The following is a 17,759-nucleotide window of genomic DNA, read 5'->3' as shown; positions in this document are numbered from 1 at the left end:
ACACAAAAATATATATACATACATATAGCCTAGCAGTGTACTACAGTGGATATATATGCAAAGGAATACACATCTATAGATATGCATTGATACACAATAAGGTGCCTATACATATAATATATATATATATATATAGATGTTGAAAAGATGTGTTTATAGCCCCTCCTTTGAATGATTGAAATGAACTATGAAATATTTCATTTTGAATGACAGCGGCAGAAAGGCCTCTGGCAGTTTGTTTTGCGTCAGTAAAGAGTGTCTCTGCTGAAGGCAGTAATCAATTAAATAGAATAACCCCAATAAGAAGAGGAAGAAGAAGAAAGGAAAAGAAAAAAAGAAGAAAAATATAAAGACAATGAGTACTTCAGAAGAAGACGCGCGAGAAGCGCCCCCAGAGTTCGCACAGAGGGAAGTAGAGGGACCCCACAACGAAGACACTTCAGGTGTATCTGCACCTCTAGACAGCACTGTAAATGAAGACACTTCGGGTGTACCTGCACCGCTAGACAGCACTGCAAATGAAGACAATTCAGGTGTATCTGCAGCTCTAGAGACAGAAGCCAGAGAAGATACTTCAGGTGTATCTGCACCTCTAGATAGAAATGACAATGAAGGCAATCCAGGTGTATCTGCAGCTCTAGAGACAGAAAACGACGGGGATGGTTTTCACGAAGCGGATGAGCCTCCACTTGGTGGGCTTGGCAGCAGCAGCAACAACAACAGCAATGCTGCAGCAAGAGACAGAAGCAACAGCGAGACTGAGATTAACAGAGACGGGGAAGAGCCCCCTCAAGAAGAAGGGGGGCTCGGCAATGACCCATCCGTTAGTGTAACAGCAGAAACAGCAGCAGCAGCAGCAACGACAGAAGCACCAGCAGCAACAACAGAAGCAGCAGCAGCACCAGAAGATGCACCAGTTACTTCTCCCCGCGGCAGCGGGAAAAGCGACGACGATGGAGAGCCTGCAGCAGCAGCAGCAGAAGCAGCAGACACTTCTGCAGCAACTGAAGAAACTGCTGCTGCTGCTGCTGCTGCAGGAGAGACAGATACTGCTGCAGCCGTCGCTCATCGCAGCACGGAGGAGCTCCTCCTAGAGCGGCAGCCCAGCGCTGCAGAGAGAGACGCAGCAGCAGCCAATACTGGTGAATCTGAGAAGGGTGAGGAGACACCTGGCGAGATGCATTCATCTGCTGCTGCACTGCAGCTAGCTGCAGCAGGATCGCAGCAGCAGCAAAACAGCACAGAAACAATGGGTCCCCTAGAAGATGCATCCAGCAGCGCCGACCCCCCAGGGTCTCGTATCCTTGTAGCAGCAGACGATAATGCAGCAGCAGTAGCAGCAGCTGATGATGATGGTGATGCAGCAGCAGCAGTAGTAGTAGCTGATGATGGTGATGCCGCAGCAGCAGCAGTTGATGATGAAGCAGCAGCAACTGATGATGGTAGTGCAGCAGCAGCAGCAGCAGCTGATGATGGTGATGCAGCCACAGCAGCAGTAGCTGATGATGGTGATGCCGCAGCAGCAGCAGTTGATGATGAAGCAGCAGCAGCTGATGATGGTGGTGCAGCAGCAGCAGTTGATGATGATGGTGATGCAGCAGCACCAGCAGACGATGATGGTGATGCAGCAGCACCAGCAGATGATGATGACGATGCAGCAGCACCAGCAGATGATGATGACGATGCAGCAGCACCAGCAGACGGATATGATGCAGCAGCAGCTGATGATGGTGATACAGAAGCTGCAGCAGCTGATGCAACAGCAGCAGCAGCTGATGATGCTGCAGCAGCCGGAGCAGACGATGATGATACAGCAGCAGCAGCTGATGATGATGCAGCAGCAGCAACAACAGGAGATGATAGTGCAGCAGCAGCAGCATTAGAGGGGAGTGGCGCTGCCGTAGATATAGAAGATGTTGGTGCAGCAGCAGCAGAAGCAGAAGGAGAAAATGCTGTTGTCTTAGAGGTAATGGACGCGGATGCAGAAGAGTCAGCAGCAGCAGCAACAGCAGCAGCAACAGCAGCAGCAGCAGCAGAAACAGCAGCAAGAAGTAGTTATGCTGTTTCTATTGATAATGGAGAAGGCTTCAGGCGGCGCAGCATGCGGAGCAAGAGCTCAATTCTGCCTGAACAAGCCCTCGAAGTTCCTGCTGCTGCTGCTCCTGCTGCTGCTGCTGCTGCTGCTGGTTTAGGTGAAGCAGCAGGAAATAGCAACAGCACATTTGGAGTGGGCGCTCAAAAAGGAGACAGCAGCAGCCTTCCGTCTGGGCAGTCTCTTGATGAGAGCTCGCAAGCCCCACAGGAACTGTCGGAGGAAGCTCTTGAAGACAAAAGAAGAGACAAAAGTAATTAAATTAAACCCCATAAACCCTAAAACCTAAAACTTAAAACCTTAAATCCTAAACCCTAAATCCCAAAAGTCTAGCGAAATGAGAGAGAGCTGCCGATTTTCCTTGCAGAGATTGAGGGAATTCATGGTTAGGGTTTAGATTTTAGGGTTTATGGTTTAGGGTTTAGGGTTGAATAGGGTCGGTGTAGCCTCTCGTGCTGCATTTCCTGTATCTTGAAGTAGAAAGGCGTGCAAATCCCTAACGTCATTGTTGTAGACTTCGAAGCCCCAAACCCTAAACCCTAAGCCCTAAAACCCTATTTGTGTATGTGGTATATGTGTGTGTGTTGTGTGCTGCAGAATTGCTTATATGGTTGGGTTCGTTTGCTCTTGTTGCTGCAGCTGCTTTTGCTTGCCTTACAGTCTTTGCATGCCTTCAAGCACAAACAAAAGAAGAAAATGTAGCTCCTCCTGCAGCGCCTTGCAAAGTGGGCCAATGGACCGAGTGGACCATTTGCCCCGTGGAGTGCGGAGACAGCCATCAAACAAGATACAGAGAAATTACCGTCAGTTCTTACTAACAAATAATCTTTAGTCTTTAATAAACAACTAGTGAAATTGTTTTTATTAATGATTAGTAGTAAGTAATTACCAATTATTAAGTAGAAAGTATTACGCCTTAAGTATTATTATTATTAAAGCAGCAAGCACACAGCCAGCAAGCATGATACAGAGGAATTATTGTCGGTTCTTATAAACAAATAATCATTTTGTTATTAAGTGTTAGTAATAAATGACTATTCGGTCTTAATAATGTATAATTATTAATAATTAATAGTTAATAATTAATAATTAATAATACATAATATACAAATACAACCCCAGATTATCCGTTAAACCCTAAGGAAACCCTAAACCTTAGATAAACTCTAAACCCTAGGTACACCCAAAAACCCTCGAAAAGTCCTATGCTTGCTGCAGCGTACAACTCCGAACTTAATTACCTCCCTGTAAGGGTGTAGAGGCTGGATGGATGCGTGCAGGTGCATGCACGTGCATGCACCTGCAGCAGCAAAAACCCTTAACCCTCATATACCTTCCTTTTATCTGACCTCTTGTCGTCAGGAGGCACCAGGAGAAGTTCTAAGCTGCCCGGAAATAAAAGAAAAACGCAGCTGCAGCGGCGCATGTATGCTGTTCATTATAACGCGAGAAGCCTCCGTGCAAACGAACAGCAAAAGCGAAGCTGCACTCATCAGCAGAAGCCCAACCATCCGACAACTCCTCGCCCAGGTAAATAAACACAAACCCCAAACCCTACACCCTAGGGTTTGCGGCTTCCAAGCACACCAGTAACAGTAGCAGCAGCAGCAGCAGCAGCAGCCTAAGCCCTAGACCTCTACTAAACCGAAACCTGTAAAATCTGAACGGGGAAAGGGGCACTCGTCTGCAGAGTCACAGTTTCGCCAGTTGTTTAAGGGTTTAGGGTTTAGGGCTTAGGATACACGCTCTTGCCTGCAAAGACTTAGTTTTTGAAGTCGAGTTCTGCCGTTTAGTAGTAGACCGTTTAAGGATTAGGGTTTAGGGATTAGGGTTTAGGGTTTGGAAGTGGTTGGTGGTGCTACTTGGTAGTGGAAATCGTTTCTCGTTCAGGGTCTAGAGTTTCGGGTTAAGGGTTCATGCATTAGGGTTTGGAGGCCAAGGGATTGATTCTGCAGGGTTTCGGATTTCTAATTTAGAGCTTATGGTTTACGGTTTCGGGTTTCTAGTTTAGGGTTTATGGTTTAGGGTTTTAGGGTTTATGGTTTATGGTTTAGGGGTTAGGGTTTAGGGTTTAGGGAGGTTGTTTGCTGCAGGCATTGGGTTTGCGGGAGTGGCGCATAACCCTTTCTTCGCTGAGCGCGGACTCATTAACGGGAACGAAGTACTGGCGGCTGCAATTTGTGGTGTTGGTTGACAGCAGCAGCAAAGGCGAAGACGCAGACGTAGGCAGGGACCCCCAGAGATGGCTCGATGGTAAGTACCAACAGCAGCAGCAGGAGCTGCAGTTGCTGCTGCTGCACCTGCCGCAGCAGCTGCAGCAGCAGCCGTAGCTGTGGCGGCGCCGGTAACGGTGAATGCAGCTCATACCAGACAGCACTGTGTGAATGCGTCCATGCACGCATATATGTAGGCGCAATCACACATTTATATACGCATATATATGTATATATACATATATGCATATGTATATGTATATGTATAGGCATATAAATGTACAGGTATATATATATATATATATATATATATATATATATTTGGGCATGTGTATTTACGTGTATATACGCGAGTGTGTATCTTGGTGCCTAAACAAAAGCAGTACCCATCCCTTGTGAAGATGAGCACGGAGAGAACGCGCAAACAGCCTTGGATAGACAGAGAGAGAAGTTAAGCTGACGTACTTCTACTTACGATTAGTTGGTGGCGTTGCAAGTATTTAGGGTTTTGTGTCCGGTGTATATACACCACGCTGCATCCTTCTCCCTAAAATCTCTAAATGCCGTCACTTGGCTCTACATAATGAATAATAAAAGAAGAAACAAGAGAGCAGTTTTCCTCAGTTGTACTCTCCTTATGAAGGTTTTCGGTTTATAACTCTCAAGAGCAGTGCCATTCCCCTCAGCCTAATCCCTTAACCCTAAACCCTCATTTTTTCCTGCTGCAGTGCTCGCGGAGAGTCTGCGAGAGCCTTCCGGTGCAGCGTTTGAAGTTCTGAACGACATTCTCCCGGGGTTGACTCCAGAAACCCCCTTCCGGCTTCAGTCCTACAAAGCAACGCGTGCGTCAAGCTGTCACTTCACTTCCTAGGGTTTAGGCTTTAGGGGTTGGTCACGCTCGGCCATGGAAAGTCAAGCGTTGAGGGTTTTGATTCCGGAGTTGGACGTACTTCGCCTGCTTCCCTAGAAGGAAGAACGAAGGATCTAGGGTTTAGGGTTTAGAGCTTAGGGGTTCGTGCGCTGTGTGTTGCAGCGGAAACACTGACAATGCCTGTGGACATGTGCCTGCTTTTGGGCGCTGACGCGCCTAAGAGTGAGTTAATTGTTTAGGGTTTGAGATTTAGGGTTTGAGATTCAGGGCATAGGATTTTGGATCTACCGTTTAGCGTCCAGGGTTTAGGGTTTTGGATATAGGGTTTTGGGTTCAGGGTTTAGGGTTTAGGGTTTGCTTTTAGGCTTCAGGGCATAGCGGTTGCTGGTGTCTCAGTCCGTCACGAACATAGGGGTTAAGGGTTCAGTTTTGAGGGTCTAGAGTTACGAGTATAGGGTTTCGGGTTTAGGGTCTAGGTTTTATGGTTTAGGGTTTAGGGTTTAGGGTTTTGGTTGTCCTCCGCAGCCTGCGACTGCAAGGTGTCGGAATGGACAGAGTGGACGGTATGCGACAGCAGCTGCACATCCCTCAAGTCCGAGAGAACGCGCACCATAGTAGTAAGTTAGCAGCAAGCAACGGCTGCTGCTGCTGCCGCAGCAGGCAGGCTCTTGTGGTGCTGCAGCTGCCTTTCTGCTGCTGCCTTGCCTGCTGCAGCAGCAGCATCAGTGGCTGCGGCAGCAGCACAAAAGGTAGTGGCTGCAGCACGTAGGGATGCTGTAGCAGCAGTTGCTGCTGCTGCTGCGGCAATAGCAGCACCAGCAAAGACCCGACGACTGCCATCGCGCATTTCTTGTTGCTGTCTGGGTAGCACCTACTGTGCGCTGTTGCAACCTCTGCCTTCGCTTTGAAGTCAGCGGCAGCAGAAGCAACAGCAGCAGCAGAAGCAAGGACAGCAGAAGCAGCAGCAGTAGAAACAGCAAAAATCACTGCATTTGGCATTTGTACAGAACGCTGAAGATGTCTCGGGTCCATCCGCCTGTCCTCCGCTAAAAGAAGAAAGGAAATGCACGGCTCAGTCAAGTGAGACGCATCTCGCTGCTACTATTTGTGCTGCTGCTCTTGCTGTTGCTGCTACTGTTGCGTGCATTTGAAAGAATAGCTGATTCCTCAATTGTGGCTGAGGAATACATGCGTGCGTGCATGCGTACATGCCTGCACGCATCCCCATGCATACATGCAAATGCATGGATGCCTGATTGTGCACGGCAGCGAGGAAGGCAGAAGGGGTATCGAAGAACATTTTGCTGCTTTGCTTGTTTTGTCCTGTGGACCAATGCAGAAATTTACTCCTTTAGTCTCCCCGCAGGCGTCAACCTGGGCAGCCAATCTGAGATGGACAGCCGACTGCAAATTTGCAGCACTGCAGTTCTATCTGCTATGCAGGAGGTGAGCAGCAGTCCACTCTCTTGCTGCTTGCAGCAGCAGCAGCAACTGGCTCCAGCAGCAATAACACCAACAACAACATCAACGGTGGAGGCATAAAGGCGGTGGCAACTCCAGAAGCAGCAGAGTGTTGCTGCTGCTGCTGCGGTTGTTCTTATTGTCGTTGTTGTTCATGCTGCTGGGGCTGCTGCTGCGGGTGTCTTCTACAGCGTCTGAAGAGCTGTAGTACCGCTGCATGCATGCGGCAGCTGAGTGTTTAGGGTTTTGGTTTTAGCCTCTTGAGCTACTCCTGCAACCTCTTGATTCGGTTCTTCGCGTTTAGGGTTTAGGGCTGAGGGTTTAGTGTTTTGAAAGTTTCTTTTCCATGGGAGGAGAGAGGGTCGGGTTAGTTTGTGTGTATTTGTTTTTTTTCTGTCTTTGTTTTCATTTAGTCACTTGTTTTTTTCTTTCTGCCTCAGGTGCTGCACACGGCAGCGCCTGAACATCTCTCGTTCGTGGGCAACACATTGGGTCTTTGGAAGTTCTCTGCTCTTCTCAGCCCCACCGTTGCAGCAGACGAAGCAGCAAAAGGTGAGCCATGCTGCGCTGAGTTGTGGGTTTGCTTCTGCGGCTGTTCAGCGAACCGGTGCTCCGGTAAGGCTGCTGCTGCTGCTGCTCCAGCTGCAGTCCTTCGCTTACTTGCTGCAGCGCTTTGCTTCCGTGCTGCGGCGCTCTCCCCAGTGCTGCAGCAACAGGCTCTGCTGCAGCACGACGCAGTAAAATCAAGGGCAGGTTCAGTGCGCTTGTGCTGAAGAGCACAATGCATGCATGCTGCATGCCTTGGAAGTAAATGTGCAGTACATATTTGTTCTTCTTTGTAGTGCATGCAGGGATGAGTACATGAGTAGCGTTGGCTGTGCGTTATAACTGTCTTTGCCTTATACTTTCATATTTCTGCGTTTCTTCTATTTATCATGTGTTCACTTTTATATTTATTTGGGCTTGCAGCTCTGGACAAAGCAATGGCCAACTCCGGGTCCACTCTCTTTTTAGCAATTGTTCAGTGCATGCTCTCCCCTGGAACAACTATCTCAATACCCGTGCCTTCTTTAGTTCAGTCTCCAGGTAAAGCTCTGCATATGGACATCTACATATATACGTTTATTTACATCGTTGCAACGGTCAAGTAACAGTATATATATATATATATATATATGTAATTATGAGTGAGTGTGAATGTCCATATATATATATATATATATATATGTATACATAAATATATGTATATATATCTATATACGTACACATGTATATATATATATATATGTGTGTGTGTGTGCACATTTACATATACATATGTATATACAAATGTATATAGATGTGTATATTTATACATATATACATTTTTGTACAGATATATATATATATACAGAGACATATGTATATATATATATATATATATACATCCACAAATCTGTGTTTATTCGGATCTGTGCAACTGATAGGTGAACCTGTCGTAAAAACGTATTCAGATTTGTCTTTGTTTGTATGTATGGTTGTTGCTGACGCGCTCCACCACTGCACTGCCAGCTGTTGCTGTAGTTGTTGTTATCACTTCTGCTGCTGCTGCTGCTGCTGCTCAGCAGCAAATCAAGAGCATGCAAACATCGTCCACTAAACCCTCAACATTGCGGTGTGCAACAATGCGCCTCCATGGCGTTTTAGGAGCTTTCCTTCTTGATGGCTTTAGGAATTAGGGATTAGGGTTAATTGTATGTCTCTGTGCTGCGGTGTTCAGCTAACGAACTCCTCTGCCCGTAGATCTCAGAGTTTGCCTTCCTCTGCGGCGCGACCTTGCAACAACTGAGGACCTATTACAAGTCCAAACCACTTTGTTAATCTCAATAAATATATAAGTAGTTATGAATATGCACATATGCATCTGTACCTCAGCATGTACCTATATATATATATATATATATATATATATATATATATGCAAAAAGCGCAGTAGAACCGCAAGCATATGCGGTACAATGGCAAGCATAAGGTGCATTCCTAGATATGCAAGAATATATTTTAACCTGTATAAACGCATATTTGTTTGTTGCCCACATAAGCTGAAACGCGTGTTACTGCCTATTTTTTGAATATTTGTGTGTTTTGTTGTTCTTGTCTTCACCCTGAACTCTAGCGTTAACGCTAACGAAGCTTCTTTTCTGCAGCTTACAGCAGCAGCGGTTCTCCCTGTACTCAGTATTCTACGGCGTGTTGAGGCGTGCTTTTGGCTCCATGAGGGTTTAGGGTTTGGGACTGGGGTTTCAAAGTTTGAGGGTTTGGAGGCGTACGAGATAACTGCACAGAGTTGCAGCTCGCTGCCAACAACCCACAGCACAAATGAATAAGTATAAAGACAGCAAATACAATGCAGGATGTGCATGCACGCAAGTCTGCTGAACCTTCCCTAATAATATAATGCAGCAGAGAATAATATAACGCAACAGAAGCATTTTCTTACCCTTCATAATCAGCCTGTGCAGAAGGTGAAAGTGCTACCGAATGGTTCTGTGGAATATTCTGGGTTTGCCTTAAATGAAGCAGTGCTCAGCTACAGGTTTTGGGGTTAGGGTTTAGGGCTTAGGGTTTAGGGTTTAGGGTTTAGGGTTCATCTCAGCCTCAGACGCGCAAAGTAAAGTATAACGTAGTCAAAACTTTATTAAAATCGAACGCCAGTTCAGGCGAGAGCTTCCTAGCGCCATATACCGAAAACACTTTTTTGGGAAGCAAGAATCGGAATCTAGAGTTTAGGGTTTAGGGTTTAGGGTTTGAGAACCTAAGCGTTACGGTCGGTCTATGTGAAGTGTATCTGCGTCGCCGCTGTTGGAGTTGGGCTAAAAAGTAGCAACCATTGAGTAGGAGTGTATCATGAAGAATGCTATACTACACACTACTATTATTTTCATAATGATTATTACTATTAGTATTTCATGGTGATAGTAATACAGCAACAATAACTCCAGGAATATGAAATGAGAGGTAGAGAGGCGCGTTACAGTAAAAAAGGCAAATCCACTGTCTCCTCTCCACCTCCGAAGTAGAGGCCACCGAAGATAGGCGAATCGACAATGGTAAATGCAACATAGCCTGAGGGTTCAAGACAGACGCAAGCAGAGAAGCACGATCACTACATGGATGCATGCGCATGTGCATGTAAACTGGGGCCCATCCCGAGTGCTGCACTTGCCTGGCCACATGAGACTTCTCAGCGTCACGCAATTCGTTACCGGGTCATAACGCGTAACCCACGAGCCTGCAAGAGTGCGTTTAAAACCCTATATATATATATATATATATATATATATATATATATAATGTATGCAAGTATCCGTATTAATCGATTTGCCCCGTTCTCTTCTTTTATATATATGTAAAAAAAGAGAGCGGGACACATCGATTACTACGGATACATGCATGCATGCAGTTCACCTGCAATAAGTCTACGCAATTCAATAATACGCACTAAAAGAAGAAACAGCACCAACCTGTTAGTCCATAATAACTATGAGGTAGCTGCATCAACATTGCAGTACTTAATAAAACAATGAACGGCATCAGCTTATTAGTGCTAATAAAGGAAGCAACCAGAACGTGCATTAGCTCATTATTGCATAATAGAGGGGGAAACAGCACCATCTTATTGGTGCATAGCAAGAGAAGAAATTGCATCAACTTATCAACGCACAATAAAGGCATAAACAGTACCAGCCTATCAGTGCAGCATAAGAAGAGTAATTGCATAGCTTCATCAAACAAAAAACGCAATTTATCTATAGTGTAAATAAAGCGAACGATGGAGAAATAGGGTATAGTTTTGCATAAATAATGTGCGTCGGTGTCTCTAACCCCTTGGCACGTCGTAGTGCAGCGGCTCCAGGAAGTCAACGTTGAACTGACAGCAAAGAGACGCAAACGACAACACGATTCAAATTTGTTTCCTTTCCCTGTCGCTTTTACCCTCCCCTGCTGCTGCTAATAATAATCAGGCTAGGCACTACGACTGCTGCTTTAGAAGCTACGGTTTAGTGTCTTGGGCTTCAGGGTTCGGATGGCGAATGAACCTGATAGTCTTTGGATGTTTGCGCTCGCAGGGCCTCCACTGCGGCAGCATAAACCCCAGCAGATGCAATATATATATATATATATATATATATATATATATATATGAGAACTAAACCCTCCTTGAATAGGACGGGACATAAATATATCTGGTTTGGTGGATTCCGTTGAAAGATTGCTTTGGATTTGGGGGTTTGGGTTTATCTAAAGACTGCTAGCTTTTTTGTATGCGCTTCCAGGACCAGGGCTCATGACTGAGGGCTCTAAGGGTGCTTCTTATCTGGTGGTGCGTTTATGGTTTCTGGTTAAAGGTTTGGAGTTGTTTGCAACTCACAGTCCTCTGCCGGCCTGAAGTGAACCCAACAGGACAAATCCCTTGCCTCCTCGTAGCTGAGCCCTGAGCAATGAATTACAAATTTCTCCGCAAGCTGAAGCAAAGTTAGAGTTTTTCGCCAACATCGACTTCATGAACTTAAAAAATACAACACTACATACGTAGGCGCAATATGCATAACAAATACAGCGCTAGGCGCATAAGCACGCACTGCAATTCATCGTGATGACGCCGGAAGCATGCAGTTTCAGTTCGACAACAGAATGCAACTTAAAAGTCCACTACAATATGTAGTGTATAGACTAACCTATACACTTTTATAAAATACTAGTTGCATCATTTAATAAGAAAGAATCGCCTACAGCTGCATAGTCTAAGGAGGCAAAATGCACTTCCTGGGCGTATCTTTCTGCTGAAGGCGATGGTAGCAGGAGCAGCACTTCAAAGGGCCAGTGAGCTATAAGGCTACTGCTTTACCACAACAAACTTAGCAGTTGCTGTCTGCTGCTGCCTGCTGTCCCTCGATATTGCCTGTTGCTGTCCACTGCTGCATGTTGGTGCCTGCTGTTGAGCGTTGCAGCTTGCAGCGTGCAGCGTGCATCCACCCCGGATATCTGAAAGTGGCTAGCAACGAGTTGATTGCATCGTGTCCATTCAGTGGCAGCAGGTTCTGCATGCAGTTTGCTTCTGTGTCATCCAAACCCTTATCTCTAAGCCCTAATTCAAAACCCTATTATCATCTCACCCTGAAATTCAGTTGCTGGTATTATCTTAGTGCCGTGTAGACGGTGCGCGCCTCGGGGCACCGCTGCAGTAGCGAAGTCGATGCGCTGCACTAAGCCAGCAAGCAGATCTGCTTCAGTCAGCACGTTCTTCTTTGTTCCTTCTGATCTCAGCCACCACACATGCAAAGAATGTACCCTAAACCCAACACCATGTGTTGTCTTTGTTCCATCTGTTGGCAGCACACCCTATACCCGTTCACTCTTTGTTCCTTCTGATGCCAGTATACAAGCATGCAGTGTCTACACCCTAATCCATAAGCCCTAGGTCTTGTTTCTTCTTCTTTCGTTCTATTCTCATTATGCAGCTACGCTCTAACTCCTAGACCCTCGCTATTCTTTGTTGTTGCTCTTATCAATAGGCAGGCATGCATTGAATACACCCTAAACCCTCTCTCTTCTCTGTTCCCTCCGTTGTCAATGTACCCTCAAGCTTCTTGTCGATTTGCTCCTTCTGATGTGAACATACAGCCATGCAATGCATATACCCTGAATCGTAGGGCCTAGAGCCTCTTCCTTCTTGATGTCAGTATGCCGGCGTGCAATGCATACACGCTAAACCATAAATCCCAAACCCTCTTTTTTCTTTGGTCCTTCCGTTGTCAGTATAAAGACATGCAGTGCCTACAGCCGTAAGCCTCATCAATCCGCCGGTACGCTCTTCTGTTACTAGGTAGTACAGCTATGTTGCCTAAACACTAAAACCTGCGCCCTAAACGCTTAAATCTAGGCCTCCAACCCTAGCCTAAACCATGCGTTAAAGCCCTCATACAACACTGTTGTCTGTACACTGATGTCCGCTGTCAGCGCTTATGGAACCACAGCAAGTAAAAGAACCCCAATGCCTACGCCTAAATTCTAAACCCTATACCGTCAGTACACCAGACTCCGCTGCCAACTGTTAGCAAGTAAGCGTGTATAGCCACTGCAGCTGGAAAACTGTATCCGCTTCTGTAAGACAGTGCAGAAGAGCACCTAGTCTCATTCCCTAAACCCTAAACCCTAAACTATAGCGTGAAGCTTAGGCAGCTTCTTAGACCCTAAATCCTTTCTATGCAACCATGGAGTCACATATTTTCATGGACTTGTTAACTAGTGTTGCGCCGCTTGCCTCCTCCGTCCTCCTCGTCACTCTGTGCATCTGCCGCTGTGGCAGCTAGATCCTCTGAAAATGCGCAAAAAATACGCCGTTGTGTTCATAGCCGATGCCGCAGGAGCACGTGTTGCACCTTCACCAAAACAGCCAACCCAAACTGCTAAACTCTTACCCCCATGCCTAAACCCTCAACCTTCAACCCTTTCAGAGACGTACCCGGAGATTGAATGACTCTGGAGGGGTCCCCAGTCAATAAGATCGAGTCAGGCCTCTCTCTGCTCCCGTTCACCTCCCCCTCCGGCAGCGGCCGAAAGTCTAATTGGCTTGTCCTGCAGCCGCAGCAGCAGCAACCGCTGGAGACACTTTTGGAATCCCTGCAGCTTCCATTGCACCGACCAACTGAATTGCGGTTGAGTGCACTCCAGCAGGGAGTGGTGTTTTCTTTACACCCAAGTTGTCACTGAGGCCAATTGCGTAGCGCATGCTGCATTTGCTGCAGTTGGTGGCGTTGTCTGTTGCTGCAGCAGGTGGCTCTGCCTGCTGCAGCCAACAACCCTGCCGCAAGTGCATTGCTGAATACTGCCCTCAGTAGTTCATTTGAATGCCGCGCCTAAACCTTTTGCTTAAGTGCTTTCCCCGTTGTCATAACAATACTGCACTAGTTGCTGCACTTCATGTTGCGCGTCGACGCACTTAAACTTAGGCTGCAGTAAACGCCCGGGCAACCCTTTTTTCTGATCAATGAAATGAATGCTACGGCAGTTGCTGCATTTCACTGTGCTAGCTACATGCAACTGGATTAACTTCCGGCCTTGGGCTAAGAGTGGGTGACTGCTAGAAAAAAGCTCCAATCTGAATTTCCATTTCGACGATCTCGTTAATGGAATGCCCCTGGGCCCTTAAAGTGTTTTCTAACAGTATTTGAAGCATATTAATTATAAATAGACGTTCAAATGTATCTTGCTTTTTCTTGCCTATTCCAATGAGATGAACATGCAAGTTGCCTTTCATAGCCGCAAGCATCCGTTGGGTGTTACCTGAAGTACATTTTCTTCCTTGGGTAGATGTATTCGCTTTCTTCTAGTACAAAGGCTATGTAGTAGTCATCGTTCTGTCCTCTTATGCGTCCCCAAAAATAAGCTTTGTCAGCTTTCGTTTTTTTTTGTAAAGTCAGTAGGGCCAGCTGAAGAGAGGTTATCTCATAGGCATTCAAGCTGTTCCCAACTCCGCTGAGATGCCGCATGCCCTCCTCCAACGCAGACGCCTCCATGGTGATTTAGGTTTTAGGGTGGTAAACAGCTACGGGTTCGCAGTGATCTGCAGCAGGGGAGCAAGGCGCCCGTCTGCCGTCTCCCCCTTGTCTCCTGTTGACTGCAAAGCCCCTGAGATGCTGCCTCTGAAAGATATACAAAGATGTCTGTCAAAATATCATTACGTTTAGTTGCTTGAGTTTTTCAGCTGGGGGAGAGACACTGCACAGGGGCAACAAGGAGACTACAGTCTCGTGTCGCTACCCCTCGCCTCTCTTTCTACAGCTTCCCTCGTTTTTCCCCGTTTGCCGTTCGTTCTTTTAGAGTTAAAATAATAAACGGCAAATTAAAGGTTTTGTTGGCAGGGATAACGTCGCCGAGGCGCGACGCCACGGGGAGCAGCGCAGCTGCTGCGGGTCACCAGGTGTCTGCGGGCCCCAGGAGGAACACCTGGGTTGAAAATAAGCATTTCTCTGGACGCCTTTTTCCTTACATACCTTTAATTTTACGCAATTTTCCAAAAGGAATAAACCAGTTTTTAAGTGTGGTTAATGCTATTTTATACACCGCGGCGCCTATCCCCCGCAGGCTGAGGCCCCCCTCAGCAGGCAAGTGACCCTGCCTAACCCGACCCTGAAACGCCTCCTGAGAACATTGCCTTCTTCATTCTTCTTTACTTTTGCTCAGAGCTACGGAGTTCCAGATCTTTTGAGTATTGTTTAGCCCATCTACGTTGGGTCATTTCTTTATCTAAACTCCCCCCTGCTTGCGCATCTGTACCCAGCAAACTAGCGACGCCGCCAGCCCTTGACGAGCTCCCCCCGCAACCCCTGAGTGTCTCTGTTTCTCTCTACCCATGAGTCTTCCGCTGCAGCTCTCATCGGGTAACGCCCCCTAAGCCTGTTTGCTACTATGAGCAGCGGAGCGGGCGTGATGGGGCCCTGGCCGGACCTGGCCCCCCCACCTGAGGCTGTTCACCTTTTTCACAGATATGAGGATCTTAAGGCTCAGCTCTTGCCTCTGGAATCCCCCCCGCAACCGCAGACACCAGAAAAAGTCGCTCCCACTAACGATGCTCTGCATGCAGTAGAAGCATTCGCACGCGAGCCTTCCGTCGCTGCTGCTGCAGCACTGCCACGCCAGGGTGCCTCAGGACTACTGCAACCCTTTTCCCAAACTTTCAGCAGAAGCAGAGAGGCTGAAACTAGTAAATGTGCGCCTTTCGCGAGGGGCTCATCACCTGCTGCCTCCCGTAAAAATGGGGGCTCCATGTGCTGGGCGGACAGGTCAAGAGGTGCTCTGGGACCGTGCTCGCCGGCTGCTGCACCTGGAGTTCTCTCTAAAGAGACTCAGGGGCTTGATGCAGTCATTGGCCTTCTAGATACAGCGAATAGCCACATGGACGAGGCAACAGCTCCCCCCAGATACACACAGAGCAGCACGCTTCCCACTGTCACCCGCTTTGGCAGCGATGTGCTGACCGCGCAGAGGAGGACCCGCAGCAGCGACTCCATGGGCTTTCCCCTTGTTAAGGGGAGAAACAGGAGAGCGGAAGCGGTGGCTAGCTGCGAGCAGCAGGCAGACAGTTCGCCTTGTCAAGGCACCCTTCCACCAGAAATAGAGTCCTTGATGATGCGCCTGCAGCACCGCAGCTGCAACACCGGGACGGCAGCACCATTCAGCTGGCGCAGGGCCCGGGAAAGAGCAAGAGCTGTTGCTGCTGCAGCACGCAGCAGCAGCAGCAGCAGCAATTGCCTTGCGACAGAAGGCAACTGGAAGTTCGACGGTGATATGTTGGTGCCAGGGGACGCAGCAAAAACCAAAGTCCTGAGACAGGAGGCACTGAAGAGAGTGCGACAAAGGGCTAGAGAGGCGCGGGAGAGGCAGCAGCAACAGTTTCTGCAGCAGCAGGTAGAGCAGGAACAGCAGCAACAGCGCAGCCAAGCCCTCTGTAAGCAGTTAAGGCAGCGCACGCTGCAGCGGATCAGAGAAATTGCTCTCAAACAAGAAGAAGAGAAGCAACAGCAGGAGCTACTGCAGCAGCAAATGCTGCGGCAAGCGGAAGCGCAGAGGCAGTACTGCGCGAGGCATCGCAAGGCCCTTCAGCAGCGGCTGCTGCAGCAGCAGCAAGAGATAAAGGACAAGATAAGAATGCATGCGGAGGAGAGTGTTAGACAGTCCAGGGATGCCAAGGCAAGGGAGCATATTATATATATATATATATATATATATTGAGCGTACATATATATATATACGTATAGTGTATCTGTATATACCTTTATGGGTATACGCATGCATACCTGCGTTTTACTGGCACTCAGAACTTTATATTTCGGGATGCCTGCTCTGCATATTGCATGCGTGCAATATGCAGAGCATGCAGTGATAAATATCAATTCCACTTAGTCAGTGGGCTGAAGCAGGTGTCACAGTGGTGCTTAATTTTGAATTCGGCCTCCATGTTGCGTGTTTCCCTGATGCGCGCTTCCGCGTGCTGTGGAGGGGGCTGCACCCCCTTTGCTCTTACCGTATCTGTGTGCACCATAGACTGGTCTCACTACCGCATCGGCCAGTTGTATGCGCTTTCATGTTCTTGCATGCGCTGTGCAACTGCGCCGAGGGTCTCCTGAGTGGCCCCGCTCTCCTCTGACTTTATGCCGACTGCTGCAGGAGAGAATTGCAGCCGAAGTTGCAGCCTTTAGGCGCCGCACGGTTGAACGGCTGCAGGTAGGTGTTGATGGTTTTATCTGTAGGATTTCGATACAATCTAATATTATGGTTTAGGTTCTGTAATTGAATACCGCAGAGCAAGCCAAAATAGAAGGCCGCTTCCCAAAGGGGAAGGGCGAGTGAAAAGGCAATGCATATATATGTACTTTCTTCAATATATAGGTATATAAATAATATCTACTGATAGGCATGATTAGGTGGAATGATATATATATATATATTATATGTATAGATGGAGTAGAAAGCACCATAACAAGGGCTCCGTAGGGTCGAGCACGTGCTGTAAGGCAATGCAGCGTCGAAACACCACGAAGAATAATTACTAGCATGCTACGAGGGTTTCAGTTACACAACTTGATTCTACTTGCACACCAATATCTATATAATATACCGCGCCCGGTAGTACTGTGTATCTTCCACGCATCTAAATTGCAAGGAATATCAAAGTAGCTTGGTTTTTTCATGCATCTCTTGTTTTCTGGAACTTCAGAAATACGCAGCTGCCACTCGGGCCTCCTCCATACCCAATATGAAGTGGGAAGAAGAAAGGCAAAAAGACCCCAGGGTACCCGAGATTTATGATGCATATGGGCTCATACAAGCGAATTGTATAAATATTTTTCTGCTCATTTACAGACATAGAGTGGACCCATAATTGTGTTGAACTTCAAATCGAGTAGTATTCGTACTGAGGCGTTAATGCACGCATACACTTCCAAAGTGCCACCAGAGACACCCCCCGTAGTATTTTATCACAGCATTGGTGAGGCTCATGACACCTACCAGAAGTGGAAGTGAGTGTCTGTTGCTGTGCCATTTTCTCCAGATCATTGAAGGGCCCCTGAAGGCTTTA

The 17,759-nt window shown here is 47.3% G+C and overlaps 2 protein-coding genes across 2 annotated transcripts; both read left to right on the top strand.

The window, feature by feature from the left end:
- Window positions 1-355: 355 nt before the first annotated feature.
- On the top strand, window positions 356-8,419 carry EAH_00022280 (thrombospondin type 1 domain-containing protein, putative; the record flags this gene model as incomplete). Its single annotated transcript, XM_013393319.1, has 12 exons — window positions 356-2,345; window positions 2,690-2,895; window positions 3,455-3,622; window positions 4,186-4,345; window positions 5,339-5,398; window positions 5,702-5,793; window positions 6,184-6,256; window positions 6,516-6,622; window positions 7,078-7,189; window positions 7,238-7,390; window positions 7,607-7,723; window positions 8,397-8,419. 12 exons carry the CDS (start codon window positions 356-358, stop codon window positions 8,417-8,419), a joined length of 3,261 nt encoding a protein of 1,086 aa, XP_013248773.1.
- A 6,669-nt stretch (window positions 8,420-15,088) lies between these two features.
- On the top strand, window positions 15,089-16,562 carry EAH_00022270 (hypothetical protein, conserved; the record flags this gene model as incomplete). Its single annotated transcript, XM_013393318.1, has 2 exons — window positions 15,089-16,345; window positions 16,551-16,562. 2 exons carry the CDS (start codon window positions 15,089-15,091, stop codon window positions 16,560-16,562), a joined length of 1,269 nt encoding a protein of 422 aa, XP_013248772.1.
- Between the last annotated feature and the right edge of the window lie 1,197 nt (window positions 16,563-17,759).

Source organism: Eimeria acervulina, genomic scaffold (assembly GCF_000499425.1).
Source record: "Eimeria acervulina Houghton genomic scaffold, Eah_scaff162, whole genome shotgun sequence".
Lineage (NCBI taxonomy): Eukaryota > Apicomplexa > Conoidasida > Eucoccidiorida > Eimeriidae > Eimeria > Eimeria acervulina.
Note: the sequence above shows the minus strand (reverse complement) of the source record. Positions and strands in the feature narration are given on the sequence as shown.